This window comes from Myotis brandtii, unplaced genomic scaffold (genome assembly GCF_000412655.1).
Source record: "Myotis brandtii unplaced genomic scaffold, ASM41265v1 scaffold493, whole genome shotgun sequence".
Taxonomy (NCBI): domain Eukaryota; kingdom Metazoa; phylum Chordata; class Mammalia; order Chiroptera; family Vespertilionidae; genus Myotis; species Myotis brandtii.
In genome coordinates, this window is record NW_005368827.1 from 200,876 (window position 1) to 219,572 (window position 18,697).

The 18,697-nt window shown below is 37.1% G+C and overlaps 1 protein-coding gene across 1 annotated transcript in view; it reads right to left on the reverse strand.

Moving 5' to 3' along the window:
- Positions 1 to 18,697, reverse strand: part of ARHGAP15 (Rho GTPase activating protein 15) — a 665,580-nt gene that overhangs the window by 62,554 nt on the left and 584,329 nt on the right. The window contains exon 12 of the mRNA XM_014548044.1: positions 945 to 1,050. Within this exon, the coding sequence (XP_014403530.1) occupies positions 945 to 1,050 (106 nt within the window). The remainder of the gene's footprint in view (positions 1 to 944; positions 1,051 to 18,697) is intronic.

The window sequence follows — 18,697 nt, forward strand, 5'->3', positions numbered from 1 at the left end:
TCTACTTACCCATCTGTGTAGCACTACCATTTTTCCATTCGCTCAAGCCCAAGCCCTAAGAGACACACTTGATTTCTCCTTGCCCTTACTCACTGCATCCCAACCAGGCAAATCCAACCTGACCCAACTCTAGAATATCTCTCCAAGGGCTCCACTCAAGCCACCATTATCTTTTGCCTGGACTACTAGGGTTGCCTCCTAATAGGTGCCCCTGCTTTCCCTTTTACAATCCATTCTCCACATGGCCAGTGTGACCTTTTATATTCCCCCAGTTGTGGTTCTTCATTGTATTTACAATGGATTACAAATGTCTTACTGTGATCTGACACCCATTTAACATTTGTGACCCCAACTCCCACCACCATCCCCCTCGTTCAATAGGCTCTAGCCATCCTGGCTTTTCAAATACAATAAGCTCTTTGGGTTCTCTGGGTTTTTACACTTGTTTTTTGTGTTTTGTTTTTTTTTTTTTTCTGCTTGGAATACTCTTCTCTTACAGGACAGCACCTTGATAATTTGAATCAACATTTTGCCAATGAGGAAATAAAATTTCAGAGAATTTAAGTAACTCATTTATGGTCCTAGCACTTGGTACAAGGCAGGGCTAGGTTTTGAACTCATGTCTGAAACATCTCATACCTTTCCCATTGTACTACACAACAAAGTAAAGATGACCCATCTCACAGCTCTGAGTATAGTTCTGACTAATCAACAAGTATCTGTTCACTGAAAAGGCCAGGATAAAATCAATTCAGTCAGAAGTTCTTTTTGTAGCTTCTCCTTCCTACCATTATTACATTCTCCAACTTCTGCAGGAAGACTTAGATGATTGAGAGGGGAAAATATTAGATATATTTAGAAACTCTTATCTTACAGATCTGAAATTAAATATTGTTCATTTAAGAAAGGAGTATATGACACAACCAGAAACCTTTACAACTTACTTAGTCAGATGTCCAAAGAGGACTTTCATGGTGTCACGATTTGATGGAGGGAGTTTTTGTACAAGGGACTTCATAGTTTCAATTCTTGTGTTGTTATCTTGTTTTTCTGAAAAATAAAATAAAAACAAAGTTTAGAAAAAATAAGATTTCATAGATACATGAGGGAATTTTTTAAGGAGAATTTTGGACTAAGAATTAGCAGCATAAAGTCCTACTCAGCAGCCAAAGGTTATAGGTGTGCTCAACATTATCATGGAGTTTCTTCATTTTGACTCTGAATTAGATCATGGCTGTGTGACGGAGATTGGCCATAGAGACATAAGTCAAAGTATTATGTGGGACTCCTGGGAAGGACATGCATAAGGTGCTCATTTAGCTATTGAATCAAATCTCACAAGTGTTTTTACTATTATACAAGGTGTGGTAGGATGAATAATGAACTTCCAAAAGATGCCCATGTCCTGATTTCTGGAACCTGTAAGTCAGCGGTTCTCAACCTGTGGGTCGCGACCCCGTTGGGGGTCAAACGACCCTTTCACAGGGGTCGCCTAAGACCACCGGAAAACACATATATAATTACGTATTGTTTTTGTGATGAATCACTATGCTTTAATTATGTTCAATTTGTAACAATGAAATTGGGGGTCACTACAACATGAGGAACTGTATTAAAGGGTCACGGCTTTAAGAAGGTTGAGAACCACTGCTGCAAGTATTTTACCCTCCATAGCAAAAGGGATGTGTCATGTGATTAAATTAGGGGTTATGAGATGGGGAGATTTTGCTGGATTATAAGGGTGGGCCCAGTGTAATCATGAAGGTGGTTAAGAAGGAACCAAGAGGATCAGAGTCAGAGACAGAAGTCATGTGACAGAGGAAGCAGGAAAAGAAATGGCTGTGTGATAAAGGGCCATGGGCCAAGGAACAAAACAGCCTCTAAAACCTAGAAAAAGAAAAGAAATAGACCTCCAGAAGGAAGTCAGTGAACTGATTTCCATTTTCTGACCTCCAGGAATGTAAGGTAATAAATTTGTATTGTATGAGCTTGTGGCAGTTTGTTACAGCAGCAACAGGAAACAAACACACAAGGACACAGTGTGATTTAATTACCAATATTCTACTGTTTGCTTGATTTTGTGGAAGAGTAAATAATTTTTTATTACTTCTATGCTATCCTGTTTCTGTAATACATTTTGGTTTTTGCTATGAATTAGGAAAGTGCAAAAACAAAAATTGAAAGTATAAAATATAGTCATATACATTTAAAAAATAAGTTCTTCAAAAATGCAGACCACATGAATTTCTTTCCTTTATTTTGTTTATTTTTTACTTTTATGGGCATGGATGGCATAATAAAAACTAAGTTACTTAGTACACCAGAGAATTCATCTTGCCATAGTTTTAACCAGGGCAGAGAATTATAATTATTTATTGAACTCAAACATTTTCTATACTTCAATCTCTAACTAATAGCACAGAGCTCCGAGTGACCCTAAAGAGGCTACTGCTGCAAAAGATAATGTAGAAGAGAATAATATGTAAGGCAACACTCACCCAATATCCATTCTCTTCTTCCTTAGCAAGGCAATCCCATTGTTGTGGGAATGCCAATATACCCACTTAAAAGAGCTCATTTCCTAACTTCCTTGGCAGCTGGAGTGGCCATGTGACTAAGATTGGCCATTGAAACTTAAGTCAAAGTGCAATGTGGGACTTCTGGGGAGACCATGGAGAGGGTGCTGGTTTAGCTTTTTAGCCCTTTCACCTCTGCTCTTCAGAATGAAGATAGAATGGTTATAGCATGAGATGACACTGAGAACGGAGGCCAGCAGAGTGGAACACATGGCTGGGAGGCACTTCCCTGAATCTGTGGAGCAGTCCCTGGTCCTACCTGCCTGTCTCTGAGTTTCTTTGACATAGAAAATCAGCCTCTGTGTACTGGAACCTTTATGAATGGTTCTCTGATACTAAAGCCAAACACAGCTCCTAATATGATGTGCCTCCTGAAGCCCAATTTGTAATCACCTGTTATTAGGTAGATGAACTTAATAAAGTGGAGTGAGAAAGAGAAACAGGCAGGGTATTTCAAATACACTGCTGCAAACAAACAAACAACTTTTAATAAGAAATTATGGGAAAAATATCCTGCAGAAGATGGTATTTGGCGAAAGTGGGCTGGGGTAGTCTTCCTAGTAGAACTGTGCTTGGAAGCTTTTCTTTTTGCTCCTGAAACCACAAAGGCCTATAAATAATACCCCCACAGTCACAGCTTTCAAAGTTGCAGTTATTCTTAGGTGAGTTCCAACATAATATGGATTGGACAACTGTCAATGAAAGAGAGAGAGAGAGAGAGAGAGAGAGAGAGAGAGAGAGAGAGGCCAGTTGCAACATCATAGAATACAGCAAATCTAATCTTTCTACCCAAAGGTTCGAAAGACTCGTTGTAGTTTAATGATGCTAAGATATTGTGATGCTTCATGAGACCAGTTGGAACTTATGAGACACCAGAAACTCAGGAAAAGAAAGAAAACAAGTCAATGATGAGAGTGAAATTGGTATAGTATGCCCAGGACAGAGCTCTTGGGACACTTGGGTACCCTGTATCTGGCCATCTGTAGCTAACGCTACACACCAATGAGTATATGCAAAGATATATAGCCCATGCTGGTAACAGAATTTACCCGAGGATCTGTTGAACCACTTGGTTCAGGCAGTAAAGGTGATAACAGAAGAGGTGGTAGCAGTAGTCCCGATATCTATTGTGACAGTCCTGAATAAGGATGTCTTACTGTTAAAAGGTGGTAGAGGAGAGAAGAAGGGAAGGGAGGGAGGGGGGGGAACCTTTCTAATTTCATGAAAATCTCTGGCCATAGTGATGATCAAGTCAATGTCAGAATCTCCAAAAAAGCGATCAATTGACATTGAGGACTACAGAAGCAGCAGCCATAAATCAAGCTGGGCAAATGATAAGTAGAGAGTGGTCCACATGAGTATACCCAGCAAACATCTGTTTTAGGGAACATATGATCTAGTCAAGAGTGGTTGCAGAAAGGCTGGGTGTGGAGTTGCATAATTGGAAATATATGAATTTGCAAGATCACTGCCATGGTGCTCAGGCAGCAATTAAAACTTCAGCAAGTCTGTTTAACCACCAGGTAAAATACTCATGAATTTCCCTAGACAGAGTCAGTTCTTCTTCTGTGCTCTGTTACTCTAGCACATTCTATTCCACATACTAGTAACACTGCCATGGTTTGAAGCAATCCCAGTGCCCATCACTAGAGGAGTGGATAAAAAAGCTGTGGTACATATATACAATGAAATATTATTTGGCCATAAAAAAGAATGAAATCTTACCATTTGTGACAGCATGGATGGACCTAGAGGGTATTATGCTAAGTGAAATAAGTCAGCCAGAGAAAGACAAATGCCATATGATTTCACTTATATGTGGAATCTAAAGAGCAATATAATCAAACAGACTCATAGGTACAGAGAATAGATTGATGACTGCCAGAGTGGTGAGGAGTTGGGGGACTGGATGAAAAAGCTAAAGGGAATGACAAGTACAGATTGGTAGTTATAAAACAGTCACAGGGATGTAAAGTACAGCCTAGGGAATATAGTCAATGTTAGTAATATTGTAATAACTATGTGTGGTGCCAGTTCAGTACTGGAAATATCAGGTGGACCACTTTGTAAAGGACATGATTGTCTAACCACTGTGCTATACACCTGAAACTAATACAAAATAATATTAAATGTAAACTATAGTTGAAAATAATTTTAAAAATTAAAAAAAATATTATCATGGTTTGAATGCCTATTGATTTCTCCCATTCAACTGGGAATTTTCCTATAAAGCTAGGAAGCACTTGCACTGGCATATAGTGGCTTAAATAAAGAATAAGTGAACCAATGAAAGACAAGAACATGGGTTGGAATAGACAGACCTTGCTTTGAATTCTGTAACAGCTTTTTATTAGCTGGTCTTGGACAAGTTTCTTATTTTCTCTGAATAATACTTAAAAAGCCAGTTTTATAGTTTGAACAAGATAGTATATAATGCACCTAGAACAATGACTAGTAAAAAGTAAGTATTTCATAAGTGTTTCCCTTTCCCCCTCTTCACCTTCTTTGAGAGCCATGCTGGTCGGGTTTACTTTTCATTTCCAGCATTAATCACACCATCTGGTTGCAGTGAGCATTCAAATGTAGTTGAACTGAGATGGTGCCAGTGGTGGCAATGCTCTTGCTGTGGTAGCCTGACATTTCACAACACTGACTACTCTGTGAAAGGCTGAGAGACTGACAATCAGACTGGTGAGTAGTTCAGTTACATAGAAGAATCCTTGTAAAAGTCTACGGTGGTTCCCATATCTGCTTATAAGAAACATTCTACATGAAGTGTATTTTATAGAATTTTTTTCTCTTTCTCAACTTTCACCCACACTTGAAGAATTGGACAATTGAATTGTGCTATACACATTGTGTGGCTAAGTTGTACATACATGGAGGGGGAATTGGATGATGGCTTAGAGAGGGCTGAAATATTATCAAGGAGGAGCAATTTATTTTCTTAGAATAGAATCTTTGAAAAGGTTATAGGAAAGCAGTGGTTTCCCATTCAAATCAGTACCACACCCACTTGTCCATAGCTTGTAAAATCAAGAAATAACGCAAACACTTCTAAGTGGAAGAACATCTAAAAATACAATTGGAAACGTTGAAACCGAAATGACACCTTTTCAGATCTAGTTTATTGACGTGTCATATTAGGAATTGGAATTGCATACATAATACAGGAGTAGTTAATGAGCTAAGATTCATACACAGCTTACTAAAGATGTGTCAACTGTCTTCAATTGATTCAGTGAGCATGTGAAAGACAGCACTTTCTATTAATATTTCTCCTTCAGCATATGGTTTCTCATTATTGTGAAGTATTGAGAGTTTTGAGAAGACTGAGATATCCCTTATGGAAGTGGAAAACAAGGAACTTTTTTCTACATGGAGAAATAGAGTTAAGTTGTATACAAAAAGGCTTATATAAAAGTCTTTTCAGTAATAATAAACTCTATAATTCTTTGCCCCTTCACTCACATGTGCTCCTACCTTTATTTCTTAATGATTGATTTTTATGCTCTATACTCTTTAATACCTCCTTTTTAGCTCCCCACCCTTATCCCAACAACCTCTCCAATCTCTAAGCTGTGAACCCACAACTGCATACAAACTCTTTCGGTAGGACTTCATTTTTGTCACCCACTAGTGGAAAAATAATGTTTATGTAAAAATATACATAATGCACATGTAGACATTAAAATAGGAAACCATTTCTTATTGATGCCCACTTCTCACTCACCTGGCCCCATTCTTCTCAAACTACCCCAAATTCTGTTGTAAATGAGCTTCTTCAAAAACAACTTCAGGATACTTAAAGAAGTAACATCTTCTACATGATGTGAAATAGCTTTAACATTATGATAAGGATGTGGCTTTATAGTTTCCCCCTGGTTCATGAATTTGAGGACACATTTAAAAAATATGCTTTACGATGGTTACATTTGCATTTATCTGCATGAAATGTTGCTACTAAAACAAGGATATTTACAACCGAATGTGTTTTTGCAGCGAGATAAGATAAAGTCATACAATGATGGAGAGAGTTCTACGCAGTCCAGGACTCTGGACCTCCGGACCCTGGAACGCTTTTCTGGCCTTATCATCCATCCATTTACTATTCTTAACTTATTTATGGCCACATGTTGAATCATATTTCAAAATAAATTGTGCTTTGTTATAGAGGTCCACTCAGAGGAAGAAAAGACTGAATTCTCCCGGTCACCAATGCATCAGGGGCACTCTTCAGTCCATTTATCTGTAATTCTTAGAGGACAACTGTACCCCTTTGTCTGAAGGAGGTCAGCAGTAACACAGCTGTTCTGCTTCTGAAAGCTATTCTGGAATGTATAATGCATCCAGCATGAAAAATGGTAGTCCCTTATATGTCAGGGATATATTGGGAAGAAAGCAGTCTAATTTCTATCCAGTTTGTACTTTATGCATCATGACCACTTCAGAATTTAGTTAGAGACTGTCCTGGCTTATAGGAGGACTGAGTGTCTTCACAGAATATTCTAAGTGTACTTAGCAACCGGATACAAATCTTTGAGGATATTCCTTGTAATTTATAAAACTTGAGTTGGATGTTAAGGAGTCATCCAAGGCATGTTGCCACTTGCTTGATAAATTCCTTTAAATAAGTTACATTTACTTTAGGAAGAGCCCCTCCCAGGGTGAATTCAAGACTCACGCATGGGTACAAATAGACACATACTTCAAACTCATGTTATAAATAAGAGAAGCAGTACATTTCAGAGGTATCTAAAAATTAGGTAGAACCGAAAACTTGATGTTTTCAGTTTCTTATTTAAAAATACCAAAAAACAACCACCACCATATACTTATTTCATAAAATTGTTAGTAGTAGTAAATGTTTCAATGCATACATGTGCACATATAGTAAATGGTCATTAAGTGTAAGTCCCCTTAAATCAAAATCTTTCTTTTGAATTATCCTCTGTATCAGCGCTGACATATGATTGCTCATAGTCCAAGGCTTTTTCCAAAATCATATGAAGCCATAAATTTTACTCTTTAGTACTCTTTCCAAAAAACAGAAACAGCCCATACTGTGTGATATTTTTGTAAATACACAGAGTGCTTTCCATTATCAAAGAGTGCTTGGTTATAATTCCTCAGTAGATAGAGTATATCATAAATAGGCTCATCATTGTATCCTAAACAGTGGTCTCCAGGCTAACCTGGTGTTGGCAATTTGCACTTTTTCTCCAAGATTCCGTACTCCTCACCCATCTCCAAACCAGAAAAGCCATCCTTTGCATCTAATTAAAAGGAAGCAATGCCTGAGCTACCTGGTACATTTGACTTTAGGTGTTGAGAATCCACGTCAAAACAGTTCAACTGGAGAACAGCGGTATGTGACTTGCAGCGCAGGAGAGATGCCGCAGGAACGGACTCTAATTATTAGACTCAGGTGAGACCGTTTTCTTTATCTGGTGGGGATCAACTGGGAATTAGAGCTAATCACCTCGCTGGCAAACAGGCTTCTCTTGTATCAGAGCTTGTCCTTTCGGGAGATGTTAATATCTTGTCTGGTTTTTGAATAAAGAAGCCCTTTTAGGGAAAATTTTAAAAATGGAAATAGCCCTCTCTAGCTAATGAATGGCCATAACAAGAACACTGGCCAACTGAGTGCCGTAGCCCATGGATCCTGCCGGTGAGGGGAGCTTTGGTGTCCAGGGGTGCTTCTGCCCATACTGGAGGAGCCCGCCCACTCCCAGCACGCTGTGAGGAGCCCACCTAATCTTCAGTGGGACCTCTATTTCTTGCTGTCTTTACTCCTACTCCCTGGCAATAAGCAATTCAAAATTATTAAAAAGAAAATAGTTTTATCTATTTCTTCAATCATTTTTAAAGTATTAAACATGTGTATGTATACGTGGTCGAATAAAACAAATCCATTAAGGCCCACGTGCTATCTGTGGCAAATACAAACAAAGTTGCTCATTTTGTAATCCAGAGGAGAAGAGTAATAACAGTCACCATTTCTTTTCCATCTGTGTTATTCTAGAACTTCCAGTGCGCCAACCTCACTCACATCGAGGGCAAGAATTCAAATTTTAGGTTCTCAATAACTTTTCATAAGTGGTATTACTTTGGTGCAATCAATTTTAGGATGATAACATTTCCTAAAATTCACCAACCTAAAACTCCCTGAGGCCCAACTTCCTCAATGCTGCAGCAACGCCCCTCTTTGAATTGACGAGTAAGGCAGCAGCTGACACCCCAGTAGCAATCTTCATGGAAAAGCATGGTCTTGTCCTCCATAGAACTCTTGTTTTCAAAGTAATCATGGAGGTGTCATGGTGGCCAAGTCCATGTCTGTAACTTACAGATCCTACTAATTCACCTTTAGGCCATAATCTGGGCTGAGAAAATAAAGCTCACTAGTTTGTTTCTTTGAAATCCAGACCTTGTATGAAAATTTTCATTGAAATATATTTATTCATATATATCTAGTTTTACAGGCTTTAAAAAAAACAAGGTTTACCATTTTGAGTCACTTGACATCTTTCTAATTATAAATCAGTAATTCTTTTTAAATACTCTAGTAGCTCTTTATATTAAGCATTATCTTTGTACATTTTCATAAGGGTAGAAACCCTACAAATACTTTTCTAGATAGGAAGTCTTTAATGTAAGTCTCTATCTCTTTCTATTGGTAGATAAATTAAATTTATAGGAAATTTAAAAAAATCTCACTTGCAAACAAGTAGGATTTGTCATGAAATTAAGACAAATGCTAACTAAGAAACCTTTTTTAAAGGAAGCACATTAAACTTTATCCATAACTATTTCTTTTGAACAAAAACCCTCTGGAGAAGAGATAATGGTTCGTATGTGAACTGTTTTCCTGGCCGGTTCACTTGACAAGGCCACACAGTGACATTGAGAGCAGGCGAAGTTAGCAGCACAAACATCAAAATCCTTTAAGAAATGGGGAATAAAATAATTTTATGATTCAGCCTTTTTTTTTTAATTGTGAGACTATTGTAAAAGAAGAAAAACAGGCAACATGTGGCAACTTTAGTCAGCATTTCTGAGCTGGGAATGATAAACACCTCTGCCTGGCTCTGGCATTTATCAGGACTGAGATATTATTACCACATAGAGTCACAGCATGGTTACTGTTATCATCGGGAAAAAGAGCCAGCTAATCTTAATGGTTTGTAAAGCCGTTACCTGCACTGGTCTGACATTTATCATGATCATTTTACCACATGGGTCCTACATAGCAAAGGTCTTTTATCTGGAAGGGACATCACTATGAATTATTATTTGCAGCTAGGTAGAAAATTGTATGTTGTAGATACCTTTTCTCATTATAAATCACACGGTCACATTTCACCATTTCCCCCAGAAAGCTGCTGAGCCCAGGTTTTTTTGCCACAGCTTGCTTTCCTCTCCCTCTCTCTCTTTTTCTTTATAGTTTCTTGAAAATATTAGCCATTTTTTTCATTAACATCCTTAATATAATTTTTGAAGAACCACATATATGGTAAGTGAATATACGGATGCACTTCAATTATGAAGGGCTTTCTCCACATTCTGTAGAAGGGACCACATAGAACTTTAGAAATTGCAGTTGATAAACCTACTTTTTTTTTTAATGCTTAATGCTCCCTTCTGTCTTGGTGGCCAGAATTTTCTCTGTTTTTGACCTTGTCAATAGAATATTTACCAGTACATCAGAAAAAAATTCTGATGTTTGATTTGAAATACTCAAAACACTTAAGCCATTTCTTGCCTGAAATCCTTAGCTTAGGAAAAGGTTCTCATGAGAAGTAAACTATAGTTTTATTTTGTTAGACTGCGAGTTTTTTTTCAGATTCTGTTTTCATGAGTTACAATGAAAGTAGAAGTTTCCTTCAACAAATTTGTTTAAAAATTGCTCCTATCTATGTCCTAATGACATACATTAATATATAGTACAGAAGAAATAAGGATATTAAAGGTACGATGTTCTTGAAGCATGGGACCAAATCAGTAAAGTGAAATGCATTAATTTGACAATGGAAAATTACAACGAAAAGCCCACATTGTTTACCATGGGGAAGAAATGAACAAATACTCTCTTTTAAAAAGATTGAGACAACTAATCTTCTGAAAGATATATTTATATATTTTCTTCGTTCTCAAGTGTTCCATTAGGAATAAACAAGCCAGAAATTTTGCACTTTTATAATGAAGAGGGAGGAGAATTCTTTGCCATCTTTGCATTTAGAAGAAATGTGCAAGAAGAATGTGACAATTTAAGCAAATCAAGATGGTTTCAAATGGATCACAAACGGGACTTCGTGGGCTGTTTTATACTAGCATGTGAAGCAGACAGTAAATTTGAAAGGAAGATTTTCTCAATGGTCTAGTTCCGATATGTTTCCCTATTTCTTTGTGTGTTTAAAAGAGGTTTGGATGTGGTGTTTAATATTGCTTCGACTCTTTTGCAAATGAGTTCTGGAGAAATATTCGAACATGAAGGAAAGCTTATGTGCTATAATGCTGAGGGCAGCTGGGAGGGGGGGGGCATAAATGAAGAAGCCAGATCCAAGCCTGGGTTTAGCAAAAATAAACACTTATCATTCCATTAAAAAAAACAAACAAAAACTTTACCATTTTATAGGGTAGTGGAGGCCTGGGGTGGGGGTTGGAGGCGGGCTGAGAGAGGTCAATGTGGGGGAAAAGGGGACATATGTAATATTTTCAACAATAAAGATGAAAACAAACTTTACCATTTTTAATGTTTCTGGGCATCAATAGCAAACCACTCTCCCTTTGAACCCTTGAAGAAGCCAACATTTTTCTCAAATAACTCCATTATTTGGGGGGAGGTGAATAAATACTTTAACTTGACTTGCATTATTTTGCAGTGATGTGCGTTAGTTTGCTTACCTTGTTACACTTGGTAGCACACTAATTGTTGTATTCTTACAAATTCCTTTCAAAGGAAATAGTTTCTGTTTCAGAGACGTGTGAGACATGCTTGCACAAATTCAGTGGGAAGGAGTGGAGGTGGAGGAGTCATTTGTGTAATTAACTTGTACTTTTACTGCACAGAAGGAGTTGTACACACTTTTTAGCGGGGTTACCTAAAATGTTATTGGAAAGAGGTTGTCTAATATTCCAACACACTGTGTTACCAATGGAATGAAAGGCTACACTGATTTAAAACAAACAACGAACAAACCCTTTTATTATTATTTTTTAAAATTCAGAATGACTCTTTTGTTCTAGTTTAACATCATCCTGCTATTATTTCCCCCCAAATCCTGTAACCTGGGAGTATTTACAATAATGAGTATGGGGCTTTGCTGCTTCGATTTTCGTCCTTTGCTGGGGGACCTGGGTGAATCGCTGAGTGCTAATGAAAGTCAGAGACTTCTAGCGGTGGCTGGAGCCAGGCACAGGCAGGCAGACGCTCGGAGCTCCCCACTGTGCTGCAGTGCACGCCTCCCTGCTGTCATGTTTACTATAGTTTTAATGTCTGTGAAAAAATTCTTCATGCAACCAAATTATGTTATGCCCTCTTGTTTATCTAACCCCACCCCCATTTTAGCAGAGTCCTGTTGCCCCTATTATAAAAAACGCCTTCTCAACTTAGTGGCCATCTTATCACTCAATTTGTGCCCGAGAGCCCAGCTGCTTTGCAGCTATGTATAGAGGGTTATACATGGTCTGTCTAAAAGTTTCAGGAGGATTGCACACACATCTTGCTCTACTTATGCCACCTAATCACAGATATCCTCCTCTATAATGCATTTTAATTTTATGGTAGATCATCTTAAAGCACCAAATGTAACCACCCAGCATTGACAATACTAGTTTAAAATGCAAATGTATTTGGTGACATGCACTGTGTCTTTAAAGAAGTCTATTGAAAAATCCCAAACTATCACTGCAAACTAAATAACATGCTCTAAGATGAAAACAACCAATCTGTGGTTTGAATGGATTTATGCTTTGTCCTTTTCTTAAAAACGAATATTTCAAAGAAAACGATCACTCCATTATATTGTAAATTGATGAATTCACCAAGTGTGATGTACAGTGAAGTTTTTAAATGAATATTCATACAACTCTTTTGATCCATTAACAGGACTTAAGACATTGAGGATGCATTTAGATAGTGGGGTGAAAAGAGGAATTAATAGCATAAATAGCACTTGGAAAAGTTTAACTTTAATGTATCAAACTCCAGGTGCCAGAGTTTGAGGAAAATAACCAATAATAGCCATTTTTTACATATTTGATGGGACTGATTATGCAATGTGCAACTCTAAATGGCTTATAGCACATTGTAGCATGGTTCCATCCCATTGGCTACAGTAGGGTGCAGGCAGATGGATGACAGTGACAGGGAGAGAAGTGCTTTTGCTTAGCCGTGCGTTAAGATGCCATCCAGAAGCTCTGTGCACTGCAGACACTTCATTAGGATGCCAGGATAATGGTAAACTACCACTCAGAGTGACACCCCATTTCCTGCTTACTGAGCGCTCCAACCTCGGCAGATGTCAACAATCTCACCGTGCTGCCGAGCAGACCTAACTTTCCAGCCACTCCGACTCCAATTTTTCCCTCCTAACAGTGCCATACATTATGTGCAATATGTAATGGCAAACACCTCCCCGAAAACAAAATCTGCCCAGTTCCTTAGGACTGGAGTGCTTAATTTTTTCCCTTCTTTTAAAAAGATGAGGGACACCAAGTTAGGTAACAGACTATGTCCATTCCCTATCCTAACCTCAACATGTCTGGCTATGATTTCCAATTGCTAATCATAGTTCAAAGTGTTAATTGTGTGGTGAACTCTGATTAATAGTCGTTAAACTCTGATCACGGGGGAAAGGGCTGTTTCTTTTAATTAATGTCCGTTCCAAAGGTACGGGATTGTGGAATTCTTTTGTTACAGATTTTAAGCCTAGTTTCAGCATGGTTCTCAGTTGTCTGCCAAGAAAAGGCTGACTTGAGCATCTGGATGATATTTCCTCTGCAAATGTATAACTTGGGGCCATTCACACACCTCCTTCCCAGCAATTCAAGCCAATAGAAACTTTGTTCCTATGGTGTAAAGTACAAAATTCTTTTTATAAAGAACCAAGGTGTAGTTTAGATAATGAAAGAATAAAACCCCCCAAATGGAAAAATATTTTGAAACTTACCATTATGACACATGATTGATTTGCATTTTGTGATTCTAAGTATCTTTGTAGAAGCTCAAAGGGCTTGCAAATAACAGGACTGAAAATAAATATCCTCTTCTCAGGTCTGTCACCATTTCCAGATAAAGACGCAAATGTAAAGAAGTCATAGGCAGAGGTCACACTCCAAGGGAGAATTTGAATGCCCACTTTCAACGTGATGCCCTCTAGAGAAAGGTGATGCAAATCTTGACTTTCAGTTTAAAATAGCATCTGGTTGGCAACACCTAAACCAGTTCTTGGAACTTGTAGATAAATATGCTCCAAGACAAAGAAAATAGACTAGAATTCTTAAAATAAACAGGGGCTGGCAGTCAATGTGATGACAAAAAGTTAAAAGAGTAATTTCCTTCAAGACAGAGTGAACTTAATTGAAAAATGCCAGTGGTGGGACCAGCTGTGCTCTTGAACTACTGAACCAGACAACCTGCCTTTCTGAAAGCAGATAGAACTATCCTTATCTTTCTTCTGCTGCCAGATTTCAGAACCAAAGACTTAAGGTCCATGCCAACCTGAAAGACTAGGCAGCACTATCCTACAAGCTAACGCTATTGATCAGGTGAATGCTTTCCTCCTTCTCTTTCTCACCAGTTGTCCCCACTTCTAACTACAAATGAAGACGTCTCTTTTACCTGCAATACTTTAGAGATAACAATTTCCATAAAACGGCCTAGGAGATTGGGAGTGGAAAGCAGAAAGGATGCCCTGATAATGGCACATATCACCACAGGAATTGTAGTTCCATATGTAAAACACAGGAGGGGTGGAGACCAGCAAAATTCTATTAGGAATACATTCTTGGAATTCTAATGTTTTATGTATTTCATCTTTTAGAGTACCAGTGAGTTAAGGAATATGGCAGGAGAAGATTCGATGATAGGAAGGCCACAAGATAATACATATGCTAGGTAATAATTCATATAAGAGCTGTGCTGATCAATTTATCATCTAGGTATTGCTCCAAAACAAGAATTAGACTACAATGGAAGCAAAGGGTAAAAGGACATATGCATAGAATACTAGATAAGTTTCCATCTTTTGAGATGAGTAAACATAAAATTTTAAAAGATTCGATGATAGGAAGGCCACAAGACAATACATATGCTAGGTAATAATTCATATAAGAGCTGTGCTGATCAATTTATCATCTAGGTATTGCTCCAAAACAAGAATTAGACTACAATGGAAGCAAAGGGTAAAAGGACATATGCATAGAATACTAGATAAGTTTCCATCTTTTGAGATGAGTAAACATAAAATTTTAAACAATGCATGACCTATGAAAAAAACTCATTTTGAATAAGAGAACAATGCTCAGAAGTACAGAATCTCACAATGACCATGAGGCAATTAGGAAACACTTTAGCATCTTCAATAGAATTGGAAACATCAAGGAGTTTAATGAAAAAGATTAGCAAGCCATAAGGAGAGAACAGGGTAAGATGAAAAGATACTAGGATAAGATGATAGGGAGATAGATGGTGAGGGAAGACAGTGTGAAAACTAAAAATGCAAAACAAAATTAAATTTGGCATTAAAGGCCCAATTGTCACTGCAAAAAATTAGGTCAGTTATATGGATAACAAACTAGAGAAGCTTCTTAGAATGTGGACACAACAAATGATAGGAAGGAGACCTGCTGGAAGTCAAAGAACTGAGGGATTATCTACAAGTATAAGTATACTTGAGGAAACCAGAACATTTGAAAAATGTAACAATCAAGGACGAAATTAAAGAAACTTCTGTGAGTGAAAAAAACTATCTCAGTAATAAAAATAATAGCTAGGTTCCAAGAAAATATCAGGTGTCAATGCACTATTTTGATATGTCCTGACAAAACTGTGAATAATAAAAAAAGATCAAGTACTATCTTACAAATATTCAAACAAAAATACGACTAAATAAGTAAACAACCAGTCTTTCCTCAGACTTATCTTACTACATTCTAAAGTAAAAACAAAGCAATATCTACTGTTTATGAGGGGGGACTGTGGCCCCCAAACTGTGTGCATACTTAAATGATCTTTTGCATGTTAAGCTAACAGAAAGCTATTCTCATCTATTCAAAGATTCATAGTAACACTGCTTTCTTGCAAAGTCTACTTGAAGGCTTATACAAGACTATCAGATGATGAATCAAAATTTGTAACTCAAGAATAGAGACCTTATAAACAAAACCAAGTATCTTCTTTACTTATTTGGACCCCAAACTCAGAAGGCCCCATTGGATTATCTCTGGCTTTCATTGCATTCTCAGTAGCAGGAAATGATTTTCTTGTAATCCACTCTTCACCATTCAGGTGAAAGCTCTGGGAACATATAATGACCATGTAAAATGATGACTGGTGCTATTCAGTTCTGGTATTTGCTAGCAGACACCATTATTGGAACATTGCATTGGAGAGTTACTAAATAAATGTTCTCTTTCCCTCTTGAAACTCAAAGCTTCTGAGATCAGTAGAATATTTACTCCCATTGATCTCTAAGAATCTTTGCTAAAAATGCTTTATTTCTATAATAACTGTATTTTAAAAACTGAGTTGGGGACAATTAAAGTGATAAAGATTGAAAAACAAAGCAATGATAAATATTACCTATAAATTTCCTATGTTATATAAGTTTTTTAATTAAGTAGGCTAGGGGGAAAAATGTAGCACAAGAACATGAAACTATCCTAAAAATATGCTGGTAAATTCAGAGTGATTTTCATTTTCTTCTCTTAACTTTTCAGTTCAAGTTAGCTTTAATAAATACTTATTATTTTTGTAATCTGTTAAAACAGACAATTTAAAGTAAATTCATACAATTGCTTAAGTACCATATAATTATAGCTTTGCTAAGAAGTTAATTAAAATTACTACTAGACCCTGACTGGTTTGGCTCAAAGAGCGTCAGCCTGGGGACTGAAGGGTCCCAGGTTCGATTCCGGTCAAGGGCATGTACCTTGGTTGCGGGAACATCCCCAGTAGGGGGTGTGCGGGAGGCAGCTGATCAATGTTTCTCTCTCATCAATGTCTCTAACTCTCTATCCCTCTCCCTTCCTCTCTGTAAAAAAATCAATAAAATATATTTTTAAAAAATTACTACTAGAAAATATACCAAAATATTAACCCATCATAAGTTATCTTTAACTAGAGGCCTGGAGCATGAAATTCATGCACAGGTAGGGTCCCTAGGCCTGGCTGGTGATCAGGTCTGATCGGGGCCTTCAGCTGCCGGCTGGGGCCTCCCTTCCCTGGCTTCCAGCTGCCAGCCGGGGGCCTCCCTTCATTCCACGCTACTCCAGGTGGTCAGCACGCATCATAGTGAGCAATCGAACTCCTGGTCTCCCAGTCGAACTCCTGAGGGGACACTTTGCATATTAGCCTTTTATATATATAGATAATAGGATTATGGATCACTTTTCCCCCATTTTTAAATGCATTTTCCACATTTTCTGTAATAAGTATGTGTAAACTTGCTAATAAAAATAATTCTTTATGTTTGGCATAGATGGCAACCATTAGTTGTAATATGCACAGAAAAATAAACTATTTTCAAAGATCAAAACCTTTTTAGGAAAATAATATACTTGACCTTTCCTCTAAGTATTTTTGTTGCAGTTAACCTTTTATTTAGTGAATATATTCCATAATCAAGAAAGCAAAGTCAGAGTTTGACACTTTCTTCTCCTGAGTGAAAATAGTGGGTGTAGGATACTGGCAGGGAAAAAACAGAAATTGTGAAGAGTCCCAGGAATATATATTTGCAACCTGATGAAAGACCAAGTATTGTGTATTGCCATGTATATAAGTATATTCTAGTTCCATATTCTAATTTTTGATTCTTCCTCAATCAAATCTTTCCTTAGGGAATTATTCTGCCTATTGAACTGAACTTCTGAAGTGTGGAGAATAAAACCTATAAACACAACATTAGTTCACGGATGAGATTGTATGATAATATTTCTAAGTCAAAAAACAGGCTGCTATTCATCTTATATTGAAATAGGCATTTTATTCCCATACCTACCCCTTTAAGTCACAGCAATTTCTCTTCTCTTTTAGCAACAATGTTTAACACTTCCTCTACATATAAAGAAGAGTTGAGAAATGAGGTAGTATCCAGATAATCTATATCCCTAAACTTCACTTTTGCCTCATTTTTATGTACATATTAGTTGCCTAATTAATATCTTGATCAAATTATCCAGTTAATTGACTCAGTTCTTAGTTCACCTTATATGCATAGTGAGTTGATAAATTATTCTTTAGAGTTAACATCAAGAGTCAGCACCCAGTTCTATTAAGCAGAAACACAAGAAACCAAAAATTAACTATTTTGAATATAGAAGTTGTTGGACAAACAAAATTTAATTTTTTGGTTTAAATTTTATTCAAAATTGGTGTTTGATTTGTATGGGCTATGAATTTGGAATGGTAGGAAACAACTGTATGTGGAATATTTAAGAGAGCCCCCTGTTGGTTAATCTTAGAAATGTCTTCTGAATCTTTTTGGTCCTTGTTCCTCCATATGACCAGAGGCTATATTTAAGCACATGTAATTTGCCATGTGATTCAAAATGAATTATTAGGAAGGGGGCAAAGTCAGCCTCCATTGATATTACTCCAAAATTGATTAATATCATTTAAAAATAAAATATTTTCAAAAACCATCATTTGGTTTTCTCTTTTAAGGGATATAAAAAGGCAATATCAATCTCCAACAAATGGCTAGACATGTAAGTAATATGGAGAACATTTTAAATTAAATTAGACTAAAAAGTAAATTTGTGCATATTACAATGGGATTCCTTAAAGAGGCCGAAAGCAAATGCTATACTAAGGAACTGATGCTTTGCAAAGGCTCTTCTGTTCTTTCTAAAACCAATTTGTGGCTGAATTTAAAAAGAGAATAAAGTTATTTTCTCAT